Source organism: Boleophthalmus pectinirostris, unplaced genomic scaffold (assembly GCF_026225935.1).
Source record: "Boleophthalmus pectinirostris isolate CB_2022bp ecotype Guang Dong unplaced genomic scaffold, ASM2622593v1 HiC_scaffold_2, whole genome shotgun sequence".
NCBI lineage: Eukaryota > Metazoa > Chordata > Actinopteri > Gobiiformes > Gobiidae > Boleophthalmus > Boleophthalmus pectinirostris.
In genome coordinates, this window is record NW_026571152.1 from 24179079 (window position 1) to 24204574 (window position 25496).

At 37.3% G+C, this 25496-nt stretch overlaps 1 protein-coding gene across 1 annotated transcript; it reads right to left on the bottom strand.

Moving 5' to 3' along the window:
• Positions 1-501: 501 nt before the first annotated feature.
• On the bottom strand, positions 502-25130 carry trhr2 (thyrotropin releasing hormone receptor 2). Its single transcript, XM_020935012.2, has 7 exons — positions 24974-25130; positions 23435-23628; positions 17668-18585; positions 15449-15581; positions 15218-15369; positions 14014-14137; positions 502-2028 (listed from the first exon to the last, which is right to left on the bottom strand). Exons 3-7 carry the CDS (start codon positions 18030-18032, stop codon positions 1477-1479), a joined length of 1326 nt encoding a protein of 441 aa, XP_020790671.2. The 5' UTR covers positions 18033-18585; positions 23435-23628; positions 24974-25130; the 3' UTR covers positions 502-1476.
• Positions 25131-25496: the final 366 nt, after the last annotated feature.

Here is a 25496-nt window from a genome sequence, read left to right on the forward strand (position 1 = left end):
CTGTATTAAACCAAGGCAGGCAATGTTTTATGAATTAAAATAACTGCAAACCATCCCCATCCTACGTACGTGGAATCATTTACACTGTAATACAAACAGCAGCAAGTGAGACAAACAGCGGACACAAATGCAAACTCTTACTGCCACAGCAATTCAGATTTTAAATATTCACATAAAAAAACAGACATATTGAATATCCCATACAACAAAAACTACTAAATATACTGTGTACAACTTATTAACACTTGACACTGTCATAATAACAATATAAAGGTACTACAGAAGTTACTGAATACTTCTGACTTTTTATATTTAATTTTCTGATTCTCTCTGAAGTCTTCTCAGCATAAAATATATATATATATATATATATATATATATATATATATATATATATATATATATATATATATATATATATATATATAATATATATATATATATATATATATAACAGCTGTAAATACACACAGACATATACCAAATTATTTTTTTTTTTTTTACAAAAAGTAAATCACATTCAAACCACATACTTCATGTGTTGTTCTTGGGATGTCAGAGTTTAAAGGGTCAGCTGACTTACAGGACAGGGTCCTTACACCTGCACAGTTCCTTCAAATTACTCAATATACATTGGTATGCATACAAAAACCAAAACAAAGAAACCTACAAACCAGCGGCACTTCATGTACTAAACTATATATAATACTGTACGCTTTTTCTACCCAAGATTCTCTCACTAGAGCACAAGTTAAAAGCACAGTTGTCAAGGTGCATGCATCAAGAAGAATCTATGAACATGAAACTGGTAATTAGCATTTCACAGTAAAGATAGAAATCACTACGTACATGATGTACACTGTACACAGATGTGTGTTATAAATGTCTTTCTACAGAAGAAAGCTCAAAGCCTCTGTCCATATGCCCCAGAGTGTGGGCCATGTCTGTCTCTGCCTCTGCCCACAGCTCTGAGCTCACTGAGGGACAGGACATTGTCCACACCATCAGCTGAAACAGCACATCTTTGCAGGATGTCATTTGGACTGGACAAATATAATTTGTAACTTATAAAGATTATAGTGCATGTGCTTATGTCTAAAAGTTACTAATTAAGCTATAAAACCTCCATTCTCCTCAAAGAGGATTAATATTTGCAGGAGCCATAGTCCATCTAAAACTCAATAAATTATTTGTAAATTACATTTCTAAGCACAACTATAACTGACCATAGTAAGTAAGAACTGTCCTCCTTTGGTCAAGCTAAACATCAAACCATTGGCAGTGATTAGGTTAGGCCATGTGTTCATTACGGAGGTCAGTGATGTGTCTATGAATGTTGTAGAATTCTTGAGATCATTGCTGTGGACTTTAAGCTCTATACCACAAAGCTACACTATGTCAGCTATGCTACTGAATTACACTGGACAATGTAAAATAACATATAAGACCTACATTAAAACATGTGGTATGAATGCGTCACATTTTTGTCATTTTGTGCTGCTCATTTGTTATGAGTGTGCTTGAAAATGTCACTGTGTTGTCCCCTGCCAAAGGCGTCTTCTCCTCATTCTCCACTGGGGGCAGAGTGTCAAAAGTGAATGCCATTGGGGGCCCATCATGTCCTGCTTTTGTTCCATTAACTACAATCTGACTATGACCACTACCATTGTGGTGCTGACTTATCTCCAGATGCTTTTTGATCTTTCCTGTGTCTCCATCATTGGGCTGGGAGCTCCTCGTGTCTCTAACTGTGCCAAACCCACTCTGTATCATTGACATGGTCCGATGAGCGCCCTCTGGCCTCTGGCAGCGGTACAGCCCCCGGAAGGCTGAGCGAAACTTCTGAGACATGGCATTGTAGATGACTGGGTTGATGGCACTGTTGGCGTAGATGCAGGTTCGGCAGAAGAGCAGGAACCAGGCGTCCAAATAAGGAGTGGACACAAAGGAGTTGATCAGAACTAAAGTCCGGTAGGGCATCCACAGCAGTGCAAAGAGGATCACCACAACAGCCAGCATCTTAGTCACCTAGGAGGCAAACAGACAAAGGAAATGTTTTTGATTTTATTTCACAGTAATCAACCATGGAAGGTGGGAAGTAGCATACATAGTCACATCTTGAAGCATATTTTTTGTGTTAGGTCTAAATCCAAAATTAAAAATAGAGAGCTACACCAAAATGAAACCTATGCAGGAATTCTACCACAACAAATCAGTAGTTTGATCATTTGACAGATCTTTTCAGCTATCCAAAAGAGTTGTCACAATACTAACATTTCAAACTCAATTTCACAGCAGTGTAGAAAATCAGTGACTCATTTAATCCACTGCAGCACCACTGCATAATTATTTTTTCTCCACAGTTAAATTATGTGATACCACCATGCACTTAAATAGAAGTAGACCCATCATATGTGTAACTTGTTTCTATATTTAAATATTTGATAGAATACTTGTTTAAGATGATTTATTTATAATATATACATTTATTTAATATAAAAAATACAAAAAATAAAAAGGAGACATGATAAATAGTCAGAATTTCTTTCTTTTAAGTGTATATCCCCATTTTGGTAACTGAAGACTAAACTGTATGTACTTATAATAGCCTAGCCATACTAATGGAATCAGAGGGTACATTTACTATATTTACATAACCAGAAAATATGAGAACTAGAATCAGATTATCCAATAATTACATTTGATTATTGTTGTTTACATGCACAAGCTCTGATAATCATATGATGGACATGTGTCCATTAATTAGTAACCGTTGGATACGTATTGTACTGTTGTATTTTGAAGACAAAAGGAAAACAAATTTTAAAATAACTCTTCCCAAACTTTAACTTTTTTCTTTAACTTTTGACTTTGCCACATTGGTTTGACCTTTTTTCTTTAATTTTCCTTGTCAACGCCTGCACAATCTGAAAGAAATTAGATTACTCCCATCAGATGGAACTGTTTACATGACATTTCCATAATGTGATAACTCAGATTAAAATCAGATAATGATCAGATTTTTGGTATGCACGTACACACAGCCAGCGATACAGGGAAGTCGATGAGGTGTATGGGATTACAGAATTAGGCTATTTGTGGATTTCTTATGTGTTTATCTAATGCTGAGGTGGCTGTCCCTGGCTTAGGTTCACCTCTTTATCTTAAACGGCTTTTGGCTGTGCATTATACCTGCTATCTTTCTCTGGCCTTGCACTTAGTTTAAACCCGAGTCTTTCTGCAGAGGTGTGGACGGAGGTACGGATATAGGAGCACATAAGATGTCACTAAGCTGGAGGAGCAGGGCTGGTGTGTGGTATTACTGGGACTGATAAGACTAATCACTCAAGTCTTATAGGTCCACCACCACCGCAACCTCTATCTCTCAGCCGTTACCATGGACACCAGCAGGGGATAAAAACACACGTTTACACAAGTTATTTTGTGTTGAATGGTCCAGTATGGGTGAGGTGGTCAAGGTACAGTTTGGTTGTCTTTTGATTTTTTCCCCCCATCCTCTTCTTCACAGGCCACAGCATTAACAGTATTAAAGTCATAACTGACAATCAAAACTCCAAAATGATGCCTGATGTTTGTGTAAGACAATAGCTGGGAAGTAACTGAATATATGTACCAAAAATACATATTGTGAATACCAAATTTGAGAAACTTTATTCTGTCGTATTCAGAATAATAATCATAATGCATTAGTCTTATATAGTGCTTTTTCAGACAATCAAAGTTACTTTAAAATGTTCTGTATTATTCATTCACTCTACACTAGGTGGTGGCAATTTACTATTGTAGCCACAGCTGCCCCTGGATAGACTGATAAAAGCAAAGCTGTCAATCTGTGCCATTGGTTCTGACCACCACCAACACTCATGCACACACCACGTTCATGTAAGGCAATGTGGGTGAAGTGTCTTGCCTATGGACACAGCAACACTGGCGCCCCACTGTACATGCAGTTACTTTCCTAACTTAAAAGGAATATGATACTGGCGATACGTCATCATGCAATTTTGGCTTTGAACTGCATGACATTTCTTAGAAAAAACAAAGAAAACAAAGCTCTTGCAGTAAATACATGTGTGATTTACTTTCTCTAATTGGCCATACAGTACTGTGCAAAAGTTATAGGCAGGTGTGAAAAAATGCTAGGTATACTTGCATACAGTTTTTGAAGGAACCCGGCTGGTAGATTGTTCCAAACATCTTGAAGAGCTAACCACAGATCTTCTGTGGATGTATGCTTCCTCACATCCTTCTGTCTCTTCATGTAATCCCAGACACACTCAATGATGTTGAGCTCTGTGGGGGCCATATCATCACTTCCAGAACTTCTTGTTATACTTTACGCTTTCTCCAGGCCTTCGATGAACAAACTGCCTTCTGCTAGAGCCAAATATTTCAAATTTTGACTCATTAGTCCAGACCACCTCCTGCCATTTTTCTGCAACCCAGTGCTTATGTTTTTGTGCATACTTGAGTCACTTGGCCTTGTTTCCACATCAGAGGTATGGCTTTTTGGCTGCAACTCTTCCATGAAGACCACTTCTGGCTAGAATCCTCCAGACAGTAAATGGGTGTACCTGGGTCTAGGGGTGGGCGATATATCGATATTTTAAATATATCGAGATAGTTATTAAACTCGATATGAATTCTGACATATCGTATATATCGATATAATGCTTATATTCAATTCTAATTTCGCCGCTTCACTTGTTTGTCTTCTCTCGTCACCTCCGCGCGCCCCCGCCTCCCTGATTTTGTTCGCTCGTGTCTCCTTCAGTCGTCACTATCGCCGTGAACGCCGAAAGTTGGTGCCAGTGAAAAACTTCAAGCACCACGAACCTTTTCCACCATTTACAGACAAGAACATCAGCAGCACATCCTCATATTCCACCGAGTCGCGTCCTTTAGCCCGAAAGAAGCTAAACGAGCTGAGCTGCGTGAGAAGTGCGCTGTTTATGCAAATGAGCCATGCGCTTAAGTTTCGTTTCTGTAAAATGTAAACACACGTGCGCAAAACTGCATTAAACACATTATTATCGCAAACGGGCTGATGTGGCTCTAGAATCGTTATGCTTTATATATTGTAAAGTTTAGCAATGTAAAGTTTATATATGCAGAATTTTTTAATTAATAATCTGCTGCAGTGTCACTTGTACAATAGTGTTTGGAAACGTTGGGTTTGATCTGCAGTGGATTGTGAGATTAAACCTCAGAGCTCCTTACTGCTGGATAGGAACATGGATCTATTGAAATAAGGAACATTCTGAGCTTCTTCTGCTAAAGGAGCTCATGGTTATGATTATGGTTTGGATAACAGAGTTAATGCAAAGATGAACTTGTGTTGAATTATTTTATTTATGAATGAAAAGAAGAAAATATGTATTATTTCTTTTATTTTACAGTTAAATTATTATTTATGCAATTAGGGTTTTTTGTAATCTTAAATGTTCTTAAATGTTAAACTGTCGACCTCTTACACTTCAATTAAAAAAAAAGGACCTTGTGGAATTTGGCAGATTTGTTTTTGCAGTTTACAGTTTTAGGGGGTTATTTTTTCTTGAACATATATCGAGATATATATCGTATATTGAGATATAGCAAAATATATCGAGATATATTTTTTGATCCATATCGCCCAGCCCTACCTGGGTCCCACTGGTTTCTGCCAGTTCTGAGCTGATGGCACCGCTGGAGAGTTTCTGATTCCAAAGGCTAATAAGCTTGATGTGTCTTTCATCTGCTGCACTAAGTTTCCTTGGCCGACCACTGCGTCTAAGATACTCAGTGTTGTCCGTTTCTTTCTGCTTCTTCAAAAGAGCTTGAGCTGCACATCTTGAAACATGAGTCTGCTTTGAAAACTTTGTCTGGGAGAGACCTTGCTGATGCATTATAACTACATTGTGTCTTGTTGCTGTGCTCATTCTTGCCATGGTGTATAACCATCTTCCACAACCTCACTTTCGGAGCAGAGTTTGGCTGTTCCTCGCCCAGTTTTAAGCCTCCTACAGCGCTGTTTCTGTTTCAGTTAATGATTGTGTTCCAACCTATGTGTGACATTGATGATCATAAGCACCTGTCTGGTATAATTGTTTGATCATACACCTGACTGTGTGTACCCCTTTGTGTGAATTGATGTTGGTTTGAAGGCAAAAGGTAGCAACACCAAATATTTGATTTGATTTAGATTTTTCTTTTGTTCGCTCACTTTGCATTTTGTACATTGATAAAAACAAAAAATCTGTATTTATATTTTTGAAAGCATTCTTTGTTTACAGCATTTTTTCACACCTGCTTAAAATGTTTGCACAGTACTGTAACTGAATGCATAACAAACAGTGCAACAAAGAGCAAGCATCGTATAATTATATGTAATTATACTATACTGTAATAAAATGCAATTTGGTATAAAAGTATTCTAAGTGTTCAGAATACAGTACTCTGATTAACCCATGTAACAAAATATGTTACAAAATACATTTTAATGCAGGTTTTCAGTATTCTATAACAAATACATTCTTCCCATGACTGCTTAATTGCATATGGTTCCTTTACATTATATTTTGTAAGTAGCGGCAGACACGTGACAGCACCAGTGTCTCAAAGGCGTTTTTTGGTATAAACTTTTCAATCCTATGTTTTTCCTTACCTCTCCTAAATTTAACACATTCTACATTCTTCTCAACAGTGTCTGAGTCATTTCTCTACACTTAAGTTCAGACTGAACAGTTGCTGCTATCAGGGAGAGCAGCCACCCTGCTCATGCATAGCTCTCGACTATTTTTAGCACATATACAAGGCTGCTGTAATCATCTGATGGAGATGTCCTGTCAAGTGAGAAGTGACAGGAGCAGAGTGAGAACATCTGTGACACCCTGAGTAGCACTAACTCATTATGCAAATCCTCTACTCTTTGAGGAAGTCACTGAACACACAGGATTAGAGGAGACTATCAGACTAAGCGTGGACGAGGGGACGAGGGGGGGCAGTGGTTTCACAAATAATCAGCTGATATGAAATCTTTGAACCTGGAAAGTACAGTTTTTGTGTGGGTAAAAATGCATATCGTTTTCTTTTTCTTTTTTTTTGCTGTGAATATTGCATGTTTAAAGGGGCCATATTGCACTATTTTCTAATCTATATTATGTTGTTTCCTCATCACAAATATACCTGTTTTGTCTCATTCACACATGACACAAAACCTGCATATTTAGGCTGTTTGTCTCTCAAACTGAAAACACTCTGTTCCACCTTGTGATGGTATGTGGCAATGCAGGAGGTGATCCATTGTGTGTTTAAACTCCACACATCTTCAGTAGAATGATTTGGATAATTTCAGACCTGGAATTGCCCTACGTAACTAGGATGATTGGCATTAACTTAAAAGCTACCCCTACATGACATTACAAGGTGGAACAAAGCATTTTGAGCTTTGGAGATGCAGACAGACAAATAATAAAAGATTACTCAAACATGTGTGAATGAATATGTTTGTCTCCATAGATATAGTTAATTTTAATGCCAGACTGTGAAACTTTCCAGGGAAACTGCTCCTAAAACTCGAAGACAGGTGGCAGATAATCCACCAGAAAAGTTATGCAATCCTCCTTTAAATTAGTAAACCTATTTTGGAGTAGTTGGAACCAGTATGTTGGCAAATGTCTGTGCTCTCCAAATGCAGGTTTTTTTTGTTATTATTTTTGTATATCATCTTATCTTATCATTTTAGTCCATAGTCTTTTAGTAAACAAAAACTGGATAGATTTCAACACCTGAATAAATTCTTTATCTGTCACTGTAATTGGTTCCCTAGTCTTGACCTACCTGTCGCTTATACACAGAATAATTATTCACAGTGAAATGAAATTGTGCTGTGCTGAAATTCAAGGTGTGAATGTTCTGAATATGTCCTTATGATCACACATTCAAATGATATGTAAAACGCCTGATGATGACGAATACACTGGCATGCTTTTTCAGATTTTTTTTTTAGATGTACATAATTTACTATTTATTTGGGGAAACAGTCCAGACATTTTAATCATTGTCAAGCCTCAGGGATATATATTACTTTAGCAGTTGCAAAAGACAGATAGTGACAAAACACATTGAAATTCCTTTGACTCCTCTCATCTTTTTTTCAATCAGAAGCTCTCTGGCCTGGCACCATTGCAGTGAATGGCAATACATTAATCCTAATAAAATCTGCTATGAGGTCCATCCATCTTGACTCCAGCGACATGTCTCCTCAGTTACACAGAGGGAAGGAGAGCAACAAGCACACACACCTCAGAGCGCATATTAGTTTTATACAAGTATTGGTGAGCTTGAAGGTAATGTCAAAAGTTTCCATTGATTTAAAGGTGCACTATGTATTTTGTGGTGGAAGGTCCATCATCTACCTCATCTTTACCTGGAGATGTTACTGCTTTGCCGGAAATGTTCCACAGTATAGCATTAAACATATTTATTTTGCACTAATTCAATTACGGGTGCTTTTATAGCTCAAAATGACCTAAAACCCATTCTTACTCTTAGACTGGAGCTGTTACCCTGTCTACATATAGACAGATAAGTTCAAGGCAGGGGTCTCAAATTCAAGTGGAGCAGGGACCCAAGTTATAAAATCAGTGTTGGTTGGGGGCCACATATTATATAACATATTATATATGACACCAAACTATCACGCAGCCTCACATAGAGTAAACTTGAATATCTGCAATATCAATATATTTAAGATATATTGTTCAGCTGTAACTTTCTCTCTCTAAAAGTAAGTATACTTTAGAGGGAAAAAACATACATATTGCCATTGTAATTTTTTGACTTCTTTTATCATGTATTTTTGCATGCATTTGCATTTTTGTACATTCACTTTACCCATTTCTGCATAAAAAACAAGCCACTGCAGTGTGCTGTGTGACTGACATGTGAATTAATGTGAAAAAAAAAAAAAAATAATAAATGAATAAATAATAAATGAAGACCAATGCCACACATTAATTTTTTTTTTTTTTTTTTTTTTTTGAATTTTTTTTTTTTTTTATAATGCAAGGGTAAAGGGTAATGGCTGGAGGTGCTTTAGTGCTGTTGACGCCTGCGCGCCTTCCTCTGCACCTCCACTTCGGCCTCTCCTTTTGGGCAGCTGGATCACGGTGACCATTGACCTTTTGGGCGGTTGGATGGCTGTGCCCTTTCACTTTCTCAACGAATCTTCAGGAGAGTTCAGTTCCTCTTGTGCTGAAAAAGTTCACAAGACAGTTCCTGCACCTTCCTGGACAGTTTCTCATTTTCTTTGTTGGTTAGATCTCCACCAACATCAGTACAAGTGGTTTGAGTGTCCATTATAGGTGCTTTGAATATTTCTTTCATCTTCTCATGGACTCTACTAATGTTGGCTAGCTCTCTGAGCTGGACATTGTCTCTCACTGTATTGTTATAGAGAGATCTTATCTCCTTGCATGCACTAACCTTATCTTTCTTCAGGAGAGTAGCTTTGAGCGCTTTCAACTCCAAGTCTTTTTCGTTTGTCTTTTTTGGTGTTTCGATGGGGCTTTTGTGGAGTTGGCAAGCTCTTGTTGTTGTAGATGCACATTTTTCTGTACTGTAGCATTATACAAGTACCAGATCTCATAATGTGCATTAACTTGTCCTTCTTCTGAAGAGTAGCACTAAGTTTTTGCAAGTCCAAGTCTTTTTTATTAGTCTTTTCCATGACTTTTTTGTAGTTGGCAAGCTCTTGTTTTAAATGCACATTTTCCTGTATTGTAGATTTATACAGGTGCGGGAGCCCCTTATGTGTGATAACTTCTTCTTCTTGTTGCTTGTCCTTTTCCTGAAGAGTAGCAGTGACTTTTTGCAAGTCCAAGTCTTTTTTGTTATAATGTTGTTTCCTCATCACAAACACAAACCCTGCTTATATTTACGCTGAGTTCTTCTCTCAAACTGAAAACACTCCACTGTGTTTTTAAACTTCATACACCTCACTAGAATCATTTGGATTATTTCAGCCCTGGAAATGACAATCTCTAAACAAAAGGTAAAAGCTAACTGTTATTGAAAAGTATAGTTTCATGACATCACAAGGTGGAACGGAGCATTTTGAGCTTTAGAGATGTGGAAAAACTAAGAAACCAGGATTACTCGAAAATGCCTGTCTGAATGAAACAAAACACAACTCCAGGTATGTTTTTCTTGAGGTAATGACAGTTTAAAGCTCACAAGAATTAGTATAGGGCACTTAAAGGGGCTGTTCCAAAGTTTTTCATACAACAAGTAAGATTTGTGTTGTTCCAGTTCATATATTGTAAAAGCAGCTCTTAGATGTGTGCTCTATAATGATAAAGTGTTACATCATGCATGAACCAGGAAGTGACAGTGGTGCAATGTGCATGCTAGTTGTTAGCAGAGGCATGAGAGCAAAATTCCACTCTGGGCTCTGAAAGTTGGGAAGCGCGCTCACAAACTCATCACAGTGCATTTTAGGATGCTGTGAGGAATAAGTCTGGGCCTCTACAAACTAATTCAAATGGATAATTGATTTAATTAATTGCTATTTTTTTCATCTGAATTAAACATTTTTGTACATTTAGGTAAAGCAACTGCATTTGAGTTTTTAAAATGACTAGTTTTTACCAAATAAGCTCTTTCAGGTCATACATGTCTAAACTTTTCTGGTGGATGGTCCACCACCTGCTTGTGTCCACGGAGATGTTATTGCTTTGCCTGGAATGTTCCATGGTATGGCATTAAACATAGCCAACTATTTCTTCATTACGTGTGTTTCTATTGCTCAAAAATACAACAATTCCTTCTGTCATTAGGAGCGCCTCTCCACAGATCTGAACTGTAATGTAGCATAGTGCTGTAAGCTGGTTGTCTCCCTTGTGAAAGATGGGTGTAATCTATACTGTGGAACATTCTAGACAATGCAACAATATTTCCGAACCCTCTACTAGAAATGTTACACAGTGTACCTTTAATGTAAATAATGCATATTCACTGTTGGGGCACCTTTTGAGTTTATATAATAGTAAAACTATAGAAACAGTAAAACTTTAGACAAAACCTGATCTAGCTGCAATGGTGAAAAAATAAAACTGAAGATGAAAAATAAACTACGGAGCTCACGTGAAAGCAGCATGGTACTGTATATAGATCAATACTGGAGCTTTGGGTGGAATGGGCACGTGTGTATTCTGTTCTTCTGCTCTTCTTCACATCACATCTTATTAGACGTCCGCCATGCTTTATGCTTTTGTGGTCACAGCTTGAGTTTGAGCTTCAGACAAAATCAAATGGTCGACTGGTACATTTGATGGTCTGAGCAGAGAAGACCACTGTTGTGCTAACCTGTCTTTCCAATACTATGGCATCTATGGCTTTTGTAATTCTCTCAAAGCTCTTTGTCATGTGTGCTGGACCACGAAGGAGGGAAGGGGTGGCTATTTTATGAGAATCTCTGTTGTATGAAGGGAATACAAAACTTTATCAACCTGAGCAATATCACAGCAGTGAATAGTGCTACAGGGCCATTATGTAGCTCCTGTATCATTCCTCTATCACCTGTATCTGCCTGGACTCCTATCTCTAAAACAAAGAGCACACAGATGTAATAAAACCTACAAGGGCATTTTTCTGAAGCCTGTCATGAAGCCTTAATATCAATACTAACCCAGTGGTTTTATAATCACTCAGGGCTATTGTATGTGAGCACTTATTGTTCAAAGTAATTGTGTCCCAAAGAAAGAGAAGAATAGATAACATTTGGAGATTGAGTCTGCTGTGTATTATGCATGCAAAGTTTTCATCTGCAAGTGGTGACTAGTGGCTGCAGGCATCAAGTATTGAGTGCTGAGATCCATGTTAAAATCAATGTTAGATGTTGAATACGACACATTTATTTATAGGCACATTGCACTGACACAAATATATTAGTAGCCATGTTTTTAAAAATACATTATACATTTTAATTAAATATTTGATTTAAAGGTGCACTATGTAACTGTTTGGGTGGAGGGTTTTTGGACTGGTCTCACTGTAAGTCACTGTTTTGCCTAGAACATTCCATAGTAGGGTATTAATTAACTAAACCATCTCCATGGAGACAAGCAGGTGATGCCTCCAGACCAAGTTACAGGTCAAGTCTGTGGAGAGGCAATCCTATAAGAATGAAAATAAGATAAGTGCAAGACAGACATGCAAAACAGTATCTCCATGGAGACAAACAAGTGGCAGAGAAATTTGACATTATAAGTGCAAATTTGTTTATTGGTTTGTTTGTTTATTAGCACTTTTCTTATGTGTCTTTTATTTATTTTTAATGTATTTTATTGGTTTTATTTATTTATTGCTATTCTATGATTTTGCTCTTATTTTATTTTACTGGTTTTATTATTTTAAGACTAGTATGATTAAATCTGAGCATTTATTTTATCATTTTATTATTGTTGTTATTATTCTGTATTTGTGCAGCACTTTGGAAACTGTTTATGAAATGTGCTATATAATTAAAGTGGACTGAATTGGATTCAGAGCAGGGAAACCACATGGGTTGCATCACAACAATTATACAGCATGGAAAAATACTAATTATTATTTGCATTTGTGTGTATATTACGCAAGTTTCTTTTTGAACACATAGAGTTGGAGAAGTGGCAGAGATCCATAAAATGCATCCATAGTGGTTGCCTACTTATAGAGCATTCAAACACTATGGGCCCATAGTGGTTGAATGCTCTATAAGTAGTTCTTGAGTTGATCGTTGGAAGGAGGAGTCTTTGGTTTGATAATGTCAGGTGGGGTAGTGGATGGTATTCAGTCAGTACTTTTGTGGGGTATATGGGAGCTGAGATAAGTCATGATTTTATTTCTAAAATGTATTATTTTCTTAACTGGTGAGATAACAGAATGAGAAGTTTGTTGGGATAGTTTCGTTTTTGTTAGAACTCTGGCTGCAGCACAATGCATGAGTTGAAACTTGTTTATAGATTTTTTGAGTAGTCCAGAGAATAAAGAGTTACAATAGTATATTTTACTACAGATTAATGTGTGAGCCATTCTCAGAATCGGAGAAAGAGTTCAGATTTTTACCATATTTCTTAGATGAGAGAATGAGGTTCTCCCTACGCCTGAGAAACACAGATTTATCTAATTGTGCTGAATTTGAGCTAAAAGTTGTTTTGTTATGGAGAAGTTGATATAACATTTGCCATCTGCTGTGCTCAGTGGGTTATTATCATCATTGAAATTCTGAAAAGGAAAGCAAATGCATGGCTGGGCAATAGCAAAGGTAACTGTGGCATCTGTTTTTCTTTTGGTTCATTTAACGTCAATTATGCAGTTATCATGTCCCTTGAAATTGTGTAATTTTGGTCGTTGATGCACACAAGTTGATTGATTTTCAAAATTGAAGTCTAAATTGAAAAATACAACAGCCAAATAAGAGTCTCAAACTACTATACTATTTCATGAGCAGAAGTTTTTTTTTTTCCATTTTGGTTTCCTCCACAAAAGAACAACCTGTCCTGATGCAAAGCTTTCAAACACACTCAAGAGAGGGGCCAGTATCTGACAACAAAATAATGAAAACATCAACATCACTGAGAAACAGCTATTGCCATCTTGTGTCAGATTTGAAATATGGTGATAATATGTTTGAGTGGTTAAATGCTTATGAAAATAAACATTTGAAGAGCAAAGTGCCCCAAGTGTATTGCAGACTCAAGAGCCTGGAGCAATCTCAGCAAAGAAGTGTTTTTTTTCTCTGTTCAAAGAAGCCATTACCAACCCAATTACCTCCAGGGCTCGTAACGGGGGACAGACAGCCACCAAGAGGGCACTTTGCTGAGGCTTTGGATAGTAGGACATCATCAGCCTATACACACATATATAAGACCCGGGTCAAGAACGCCATATATAAGAACCCAGGTAAACAGGCAGGTATTGGAGAGATAAGACCAGGTTGACACACAGGGTAAATGGGCCTGGAGCACTAACCTGTTTCCTGGAAGAGTGCCCAGAGCGGATGGGACGCCCCCCTTTGCCCCCGCTGCTGTCGGGACCCTCTCTACAGCTGCGGCGCAGGGTGGTGGCACTGGCATCAGGGTGATTGGGCAGGGAGCTGGAACATAACACAAATGTCACCTCTGGCTGAATATTATTAGTAATCCCACAGTGTTAAACTCTCATCACTGAGACTTTAGAGGATTTAGGGATTTTAGCCAAATAACCTGAAGGGTAACCAAACATGACAAAGCTTCTTTTCTTGGCGCTTCAGTTCATTTAATCTCAGTTAAATAAACTTTGAGTATATGAGGGAAGTCTTATCAGGATTACATTACCATGAAGCATAAATGCACATGTCAGAATTGTCAAACAGTTGTTAATTCGTCCACCAGTTGTTAATTCGTCCACCACTTGCTCACAATTGCACTCTTCACTACTATTAGAGCCTGTTTAATAAAAGTGCCAGAAAAGTAATAATAATGCATTGGATTTATATAGTGTCTTTCAAGACATCCAAAGAGCTTTACAATGCATTGCTCATTTACTCCACAGTCCACACTGATAAGCTACTACTGTAGTCACATGTGCCCTGGGGCAGACTGAGAGAAGTGAGGCGGCCAATCTGTGACATTGGCCCCTCTAGAACACCACCAACATTCACATTCATACTTTGTGAGTGAAGTGTCTTGCCTAAGGACACAACAACAGCTGTTGATATTGGCACCCCACTCTAGCACCTGATATTCCCAGCTGTCTCCCATCCAAGTACTAACTAGGCCTGGCCTTGCTTAGCTTCTGAGATCTAATGAGATCAGACTTTGACACGCCGGTATGGCCCCAAGTACTATAAAATACTACTTGAACTTAAACACTATGTTGCTAATCAAATGTAGTGCATGCACTCTACCAAACTTAAGTGAAGACTCTGCCAGAATTAGCAGTTCATCAAGGTATACGACGAGACTGGCCAGTACAAAGTACGGTTTTGGTTCAAAAGTCTGTAATACAATCATACATCCATATTTGTCACTATTCTTATGTACATTATGGTCCACTCTGTGGTTAGACATGAATAAATAAAAATGTATATAGTTTAGTATATCCAGCAGAAATACTTTGGACAGATTAAGGGCAGCTCATGTGGAAAGGTCCAGTGAGTCCTCTCTCCCATGTGCTCAAGTCCAGATGCACTTACCTGAGGTAGAGGATGCGTGCTATCAGACCGTAAAGCACAATGGCCAGCAGCAAAGGGATGACGTAGAAAATGGCAAAGTCGATGAGGTAGATGGGCAGATAGAGGTCGCGCTTCACCCTGTAGCCACACTGCACGTGTCCGTCCTGACCCACCTGCGCATCACAACAGAGGCCCTGTTTAAAACCAGATTAACATCTTTACATATTTGGCATTCTGCTCTAAAACACTGACCTGAATGTCCACCAGGAAGAACCACAACATGCAGTAGATACAGGTGAAGATCCAGACACCCGCTATGATCTTCTTGGCCCGCGATACAGTGCACACGGTCTGAGCCTTTATGGGGTGGCAGATGGCAATGTATCTGTCGGTGAGGAGGCAAATAACAAATTGTGTTCACTTCTAAAAATAAACATATTAGTGAAGATGACTGAATTAGGTACAAAATTATACAAAATTCCACACACATGCCACATCCCTGTCCCTGGATACAAGGAAACCACACCGTCTATGTTAAAATTGGTGGTGTTTTAGTTCTCAGAAAGGAGAATGAGCCTTATGTGAGTCTCTCATTTGGGTTGCCTGTTTTATTGCTAAAATCCTGCTGTTTTAAACCTAAAAGAACTCTCTGCACACAAACAGTTCCTTTAATTTGATTTTTTTTTTTTTTTTTTTTTACTAATTAGACTTGTCTCAAACTGTTACAAAGGAGAAAGAAATATTCAGAAAACAAACTATTGGAATAAGACAAAATCCTTAAATTCGAATTACTACAAATCGAATAATGTAAGCCTCAAATAAGTATATTTTAAAGTAACACTAGTATACTAATAATTCAAGTCACTTTCTCTTATGTAGATGATCTTATTGCAGTGTTCCTCCCACTTCATATTTTGAAATATGACTCACAATAGAAGAATTTCTTTCATAAAGTTTGTCATCAAGCTTTTCAGGGCCACTCTATTATTTCAGTGTGAATAGAGTTTTGCTAATGCACCAAATAAGCACTTAAACTATCTGCTCAGGGACAAATAACGCAATAATCAGCCTCAACAAGGGAAAACATCACAGTAATTGGTTTACAATACAAGTGGTCTAAAGGTCAGCTATTATTCTTTTAGTCGTGGGCAAAGGAGTAAACCCGATTGTTACTCATTTGTTATGAAAATGCAAAATATAGTCATTGTTCAATTAAAACAATGTACTGGAAAGAACAAGCATAATGACAATCCAAAAATATATATATTAGGAATACAATAAAAAATGTACCACAAAATATTATATCTTTCAAATCATGAAAAAATGTCAGGAAAATAACACAAAACTGAAACCTATGTAGTATGTACAATTATATGAGACACCAAATGCCCAGCTCTCCATCTGGTAAAGCCACAGTCAGTTCAGTTCAATACTATTCTTGTATTTGGGTCGATTTTGACAAATTCTGACCAATAACCACAGAACCAGGAGAAGTTTTGAGGCTATACTCTGATTGTCTCCCAAACACAATTGAGTTAATTTGAGACTTTCAAAATTGCGACTTTATAACGATGCATTTCTGAAATAAAATGGAGCAAATCTGACAGCCTTGTTCTTTCTATTTATTTCCGGAACAATGTTTTAAATAAAAGGGCTGCAGTTGTGTCTGGCTGAAGCTCTGGGCTGTGGAAGCTCACATTAACTAAAGTGGTCACTGTTAACTGCAAAAGGTCAAAGCGCTAATTTAACTTGACTCTGGAGAATTCCATGTAATGACAGTGTGTGCAGCAGCAAAAGTAGCCTCTGAATATGAATAGAATGAGCAGGTAAATCTGTAATCAATTCTGGTGTGGAGCCCTTATGAAAATTATACAAATTAAAGGTGCACTATATGTATCATTTCTGGTGGAGGTCAGGAGAATTGCTTTGCCTGGAATGTTCCATATTATGGCATTACACAGGCAATAGTCCATTTTCCAGCCTCATTAGAAATGAATGGTTGGCTTTTAAATAAATTTACTATATAGCCAGGCTGATTTAATCTATTCTAGTCACACATGTTAACACAGACTTACAGTTACAGTTTTTCCATTAAAAACACCGGATTACACCATATTATGAGGGCAATGCTGTCTTTTTTTCCCTATTATACTAATAGAGATCATAAGTATTCATAATCCCATTATATTTTGTTGGTATTATGTCTGAATTATTCTTATAAATTAAATTATAAATTATGTATTCACTTTGTTTATGCTTTATTAAGATCAATCTTGGTGTAGTTATTATAAAGTGGTATCAAATTATTAAAATAAAAATACAGAAAAAACAATGAATACCAGTGTTTGAAAGTTTATATTAAATATCTTGTCCTATGTTTAGCCTCATTTACACTTTATGTAAAAATACACTCAATATAAAAGTATTTTTGCATGCTTTTAAAACAACCATTGTAAAAAAGTGACACTGACCTCTCCACAGTGAACGCAGTGATGGAGCATGATGACACATTAATCCCCAGATACTGCAGGTAGGTGATGCCCAAACAGCCAGCGTGTCCAAACACCCACGTCCCCGTCAGACTGTCCGCCACGTTGGGCAATCCGGCCGCCACCAGCACCGTGAGGTCCGCTATGGCCAGGCTCACCAAGTAACAGTTTGTGGGGGTCCTCATGTGGCGGGTGGTGAAGACTACCATGACAACCATAATGTTCCCCACTATGCCTACACCACATACCAGCAGGACCAGAAACACGGACACAGTCTTGTACTCCAGAGATTCACTCACACTGGGGCTAAGGGAGATGTTGGTTGGGGTGTCTGCGTTGTCAGTCATGTCTACAGGTTACATTATACAGCACCGTAGCGAGAAATTACAAAGGAGAGGATCTTAAAAATTATTAGTCAAATGGCCTTGAGTTTAATACATAAATTACTTTTTAATCCTTTTTATTTGTTGTTTTTATTTCTGATTTACTCTCTTTTATGAACTTAATTTGTCTGTGCAGCACTTTGGAAAAGGTCATGTTTATAAAATTATGTGAATGAAGAACAATACAGTACACTTCACTTTAAAGGTAAATTATTTTCAAATGTGGAATCTACAGTACTCCACCTACAGCCTCCACTCCTTCTAAACTTTCACATAATCAGATTTTGGAGCAATTTCCCACTCTATTGATCAATCTTCCTAATGAGCTATTCAACATCTTAAATTAGGCTAAGGGTAATTTATCAGGACTAATGGGTGCTTTGTTGCATTCACAGTAATTTTCTTCTTCTGTGTCAGCAATACTGTCCTCCCTGTGGTTAATGTGGGGTAGACAGTAATAGGTCACTGAATTATGCTCCTTGCACCATTTGCACTTAAGTGGCCCTCACCGTGTCACCTGCAATGAGAAAATGAAGTCTGTTATTAGAACAAGCAAAGGGATAGACTTCACAATAGGATAAGATTAGACGTAGAGCTGTCTGATTGGTGCGGTGGTAGACTCGTGACTGTTTTCTAAAGCTGCTGGACTTAAACACAATCTATACTGTAAATTACATGTTAACGTGTGACAATGAGTCACTGTGAACATGTCATTCTGCTTAAAAGGTGCACCATGTCACTTCTCTGATGGGGATCCGTCACCTTCTTGTTTCTATGGATATGTCATTGCTCTGCTTCGAATCGTCCACAATATGACACAAATCTACCATACATGTATTCAACTACAGGTGGGTTTATAGCTCAAAAATACCTAGAAAAACAGGCATTCAGACTGAATGGGGTCACATATCCACAGATCTGACCAGTAACATGGTCTAGTTTGGTTTCCATGATGACAGAAAGGTTTAACACCATACTGTGGGACATTTCAGACAAAGCAATAAGATCTCCATGGAGAAAAGCATTTGAGGGACCCTCCACCACAAAAGTGGAAAAAACGCACCTTTAATACAATTGAGTACTCTAAAGAAGCTGCTTACATTTTAAAGAGACACACAGTAAATAGAGACACTTCACTCAAGGGCATTGGACAGTGTCTGTGAATGTGTTTTATACAAGTTTAATTCAGCTACTCTGTCTGTAAGGAATAAAGCTTTTTTAGTAGGGATGGGACAAGATTTCGCATTCATGAGAAAAATGATCTTTCTGATGAGATTTTTCTCCAAGTGTTTGCCTTTGTATTGAACAAAAAAGGGTGAAATGCTGGTGAGTTAACATTTTGACAAGCCATAGTTCCAAACAGTAGCGCTACAATGACAGCAAAAGCACTCAATAAAATGTATTTTAAAAATGTAAAGGTCAAAACTGTGAACTGAATGACACCATGTATTTATTATAATTTAGAGTACTTTAGAGCAAAATCACCTTGTCTTGATCTTGTGTACCTTATCTTGAGTCTCATCTTGTGGGAATTCTGTCTCATCCCACCCCTATTTTTTAGTCTAAGGAAGGCTTTTTACATTATTATTATTATTTTTTTTTTTACCTTTATTTAACCAAATTTAACATCCTATTGATATTGCTAATCTTTTTTTCAAGAAAGTGATGGCTGAGACAGATCAGCATTTACACAATACATTTACATAAGCACAAGAATTTAGTCAGCCAAAAATAAGTCAGAGATCTCATTTCCGAATAGTTTAGCATAAATATTAACTGAGCTATTGGACTTTCAGCTGTTTTAGTTTTTTTTAGTTTGTATATACAGTTTTTTCTAGCATTGTATAAACAATGAGAGATACAGGACTATAGTCATACCATACTCCATAAAGCTCAACAACTTACCTTTATGTAACAGATAACCCTATGCCCTGTCAATCATTATTTTAGCTTTGCACCAATTCTCCTTATGACCTCTTGTATATAGAGATATATTTGCATTACTATATTTCTATATTTTATTTTTACTTGAACATATGCATATAATTATGCCTTATTTGACACCTGTCTCTTCCTATTTTTGTTTTTTTATTTTCGGTTACCATTTATATTTTTTTGCTCTTTGTTATTATAATATATTGTGATGTGTGAGCTAATGCGTCTGAATCATTTCCCTTGTGGATCAATAAAGTTTGTCTAAGTTTAAGTCTAAATCTCGTGAGCGCTTTTATCCATTTTTAAAAATATGTGAAATCCGGTTTGTAACCCAGAAGCCTGGTAGTGTATTAAAAAAGAATGTATCCTGCTCTAAAGGTCCATTGTGTAACTGTTCTAGTGAAGGGCCCATGCTTTGTTTGGAATGTTTCAAGTATGGTATTAAACCTTTCTACTGTATCTTCATGGCAACCAAACCAGACCAAGTTACAGGTTAGATCTGTGAAAAAGCGTGTGCTTACAATCAGAACGCCGCCTGTTTTTTTTTTAGGTATATCTAGGTAAATGTAAGGAAGGAGCTGTTTAATTTCATACTGTGGAACATTCCAGGTAGAGCAATGACATATTCATAGAAAAAAAGCAAGTGACAGACCCCCAAACAAAAAGTTACATAGTGCACCTTTAATATGCCTGTTTCATATTTTGTTCATTGAATAAGAAAGTGTTTCATAAGAAGCTGAATGATCAGAGAGCCCCAGCACAGCACAGTCACACAGAGCAAGGGGGCTACCACTAGGACGGATGATCTTGTAATTCTTGAACATTGAAAGTCAAGACTGAAACAGTTTTAAGTGAAGCTTTAATCCACTTCAGTGTGGCATTAATAAGCTGTATTTTAATGAGCATGTTAAGTAGTCGGAGGCACGTACTGTGACTAACAACAGTAATGGTGCACTCCTGGGCTCATTAGACAGCAAACCAGCTTAAGTCTATATTAACATAATATTTTCTGAAAACAAAATACTGAAATGTGCCTTCGGTTTATAGTGTCATTATGCTATAACAATGCCTCCTAGCGACTTCACGCTAAGTTACAGTCACTGAATAACTAAATAGGTGAATCCTGGGTTGTTTGAAGGTTCAATGTTTTTCAGATAACAGAAAGGTCAATCATGCACAAAAATTAAAGTCATATATTATAATTATATTGACTCCTGTGAACTTTAAGCCATGTTATAATGTTACATCATCAGAAACATACCTGAAGTTGTGTTTTGTTTCATTCACACATGTTTGATTAATTCTGGATTATTAGGATCTAAATAATTTGTTCAACCTTGTGATGTCATCAAGCTGTAGTTTTAGATAAAAGCTACCTTTTAACTTTAGTAGTTTAATAGAGATTGATCATTTCAGGGAGAACACAGCCTAATTATGTAGGATTGTATGTTTCTGATGAGGAAACAACATTAATCAGAAAATAACATAATATGCCACCTTTAGTAAAATGGTCCAAGTCGCCATGGTGAGAGGTTCCAAAATCAAACTTTTGATCCCTGAATTATTAAAAAAAAATTGTAAGCTCAAAGTTGTGTTTGTCATTAGCAAGTGGAAGCAAAAATTCTCCAGCACCAATAAATGTGTTTAGTTTTTGAAAGAGCTGTTATCCTCGTCTTTGTAAAACATTTTCCATTATAAACACAAACTGCCCCTCGGGGAAATAAAAAGGTAGTTTAACTGTTTGTGCTCCAAACACTTTAAAAATTCAGACAAACAAGTCTAAACAGTAGACCATTATAAGTAGTATAACCAGCTCTCTATGGATATTTTAAGTAGAAGCCTGTACAGCAAAATGTGATTCAAAGTTACACCTTTTGGGGCTTGCATGGATTTAATTGGGCATTTGTTTTTCGATGTAAAAAGTCCCAGGCTGTTGGAGGTGCAGCAGTCTAATTAACAGTGCATTTCTCCAAAAGTGTTACTATTTGCTCATCTGAACTGCCCCAGAACCTCAGCCACACACTGGGCTTTCCTCAGGGGGCTGCCTTTAATAAATTCCAGTGGACACAAAATGGGAAATAATTTAGGTGCACATTTCGGCCATCAATCAGAGCGTATTCATTTTAGTCTACATTTTATACGCACCTCTGCGTCAACACGTTTGTATCATTCTATTTGTACTGCGCTGGTGAATCACTTGGGGGTAAGCTGCACCACTGAAGGCATGTCTATTGAACCACGTTTTGCAACCACACAAACATACACGCACACACACACGGACTCAGACACACACACACATACACACTCTTACAGATACACGCAGACACACACAAACACACACACTCTCGCTCACAACAGCTCAGGTTTGGAGATGGGACTTTTGATATTTGAAATGTCATGTTTCTACAAATGCTTCACTCGGTACTACAACATTTGCTTAGATCAAATGCCCTTTACAAAACTTGATGATACTCCAACAGGCTACATTACTCATCATCACAAATATTAAAAGCTAACTGTGGTCCCATAATTTGTCCAACTCTCCACGTAACATATATTACTGTGGAATGCAATGGACTTTTACAACAGATTCTGATTAAAAACAGAAAGAAAGAAAATATTTTAAAATAATTTTACAATTGTACAACAATTCCTGTGCCATTAATCATTGCCAAGTATTTTTAGAGAAACATAACAATGTAGTCCTTTAGCTATCACTAAAGGTACACTGTGTAATTTTTTAGTGGAAGGTCTGCAACCTGGTGGTCTCCATGGAAATTTTACTGTTTTGCCTTGATTATTCTAAAGTATAAAAATAAATTTAGCAATCATAATCAAGACTGGTTGGTAGTTCAGATATACGGAGAACAAAGCCAGTACATGGTAAAAATTCATGTCTTTTAAGGTAACTGAATAAATGCAAGAGAGATATGTTTAATGCCCTACGGTGGAACATTCCAAGCAAAAAAATAACATCTACACCGAGACAAACAAGTAGCAGACCCTGCACCTAAGAAGTTACATATTGCACCTTTAAATAGCAGCTTCATTAGTCTCACAAAACACATACTGCTCTCAGACAACAAAGCATTCTGCAACAGCCTCCAAAGTTTTACAATCTTTAAAATGCAAATATTTATCCAGTGAAATGAACAGTTACGCAAGACCCGGACTCAGGTGAGGGGGTTCTGCATTCACTTCTTGTCTATTTGCCCCTCTTTGTGTCTGCCTACTACAGCACCCAGCAGATGCATACTCATTTAAAACAGTACAGTAGAAGCAAGATGTTTTATTCAACTCTAAAAACAATTGAAAATTAATATCAGAGTAACACATAACTGAATACATATTTAAAGAGGTACATATGAGTGGCATGTGTTAAGTCCCTGATGCACTCCAAACTTCCATAATGAAATTGTAATTGCACTTACCTGCTGTAGTGGTGGTGCGCTCGTGTGCTCTGGGCTGTGAGGCTGGTGCCTTGTGCCTGGTCCCTGGTACAGCGCGTCTCCGTCAGGTGAGTGATGCTCCACTAGGGTGTGTTACTCCACAATCCTCCGCTCCACCTCGCGCTTCTGTCAACAGCCACATTCTGCTCCACACTCAGATAAAGGAGCGTCTGAGCCTTCAAAATAAAAGGACAAAGCAATTCAGTAATACTAATATGTATATGCAGTACAGAATACAGTAATACAAAGTTATTTATCATCTATGGTATCTAAGTAAAAAGTCACTATGTTGAGTTGAAAATAATGAGTCCACTAATAGAGTTAAGTAGTTATAACTAGCCTGTCACATAGGCAACCAAGGTACATCTTATATCTTAGAAACTCAAAATTAATGAACAAGAAATGACCTATATATAATATAGACTTCCACTTGATCTGTCTTTTCTAAAATAATCTTAAGACTATATAATTATTCTAAACAAAATGCTGACTTTTTTCAGTTACAACAATTTGAGAAGTCACAGATCTTTCTCTCAGCTAAAATCAAACACAGTCAACTTGTATTTTGAAAATGAGCAGAGGAAGCAGTGTGGTGCCTTCTAAATATTGTCAGTTTACATCTGCAGACTGACTGTGAAATTGTGAAGCCCCTTTAATACCACAGTTAATGAGGATCATTACTTTATGTGCAATATAGAACATATATATATATATATATATATATATATATATATATTTTTTTTTATTTTTTTTGGACTCCAACATTATGGCATCCCACATACAGTATAACATGTTGTCTCTAAAAAAAAAAATAAAACAGATCCTCAGTTATTTTGAGATATGCTCTGCAGCTGCATGTCTGTTGTTAGAATACCAGGTGGTGCCGCAATGGAAAAACAGTGGCTGTAGCGCAAAGTCTTGCCTAGTATGACATGGTCAGTGAGTGACTGGTGGTTTAAGAAGTGGTCGCAGATTGGCAGTCTTGCATCAGTCAGTCTACCTCACAGCAGCTGTGGCTTCAGAAGTAGCTTAACACCACAGAGTATGGAATGAATACATAGTGCAAAAATAATGTGAAATTACAAAGGTTTGAGCATCTGCAAGCACTATATAAGGTCAATATCTAGAAACACTGAGTGATATTTTGCAACTTCACAAGTTAGTGGAGGTGCACTGACTTTTCTCTTTAACATGGACCCTGGATGGTCAGAAGAATATTGTGAGTATGTAAAGTATATGTAAAGCTTTTTTTTTAATACATGGCACAAGTCTATACCTAATAGATTAAATTACTGTAGAAAAGCAAACAAACATAGACTACAAATGGAGATGAGCCTTCTGGAAAGAGGAATTTGGTGCAAGTCTGACCCCAAGTGGTCAATATGAAAATCACATAACATGCCACTAAATTATTACTAATTGTTCAAGGGACGAACGCATTGACAATAACAACCCTGGGGTTAATTATAGAAAACAAGATGGACTGACTCCCAAACATCTATGGTAGGCTACTACACTTACTTTGGACTGGCTTCTTACTCATGAGTCAGTGGTGAAGAGTCATTCATCCCGATGATCCACAGGACGAAGTGAAAACAGTGTGGTGGTTTTGGGGATAAAGACAACTCTGTAAGAAAAGAAACATAAACACGATTAAATTATCTGTAACCTCTGCAGTAAGAACCCGCCACAGGTTGATTTGGAAACTTACAAATCTCGCGAGAACGCGCACGATCTCCTGCTCTGGATTTTGACACGATACAGACAGAGGATGGAAAAGTTACAATTTAAAGGTATGCTACAGACATACAGGACATGCTTTTAATAACAATTCGTCGTTATTTTAAGTGTACTCTTCTCTTTCATTACAGGTTAAAACAGCTCCAACTGCAATCCCCTTTACGGCCACTGAGTGTCAACGCTGCACCATTTCCCCACTTCAGGTATTTTACTGTGTCTAATCTGGCATGCACCATTTCACTCTGAGCAATCATGAAATTTAAGTCTGGAACAATAAACGAATGATTTTTTCAAAATAATATTG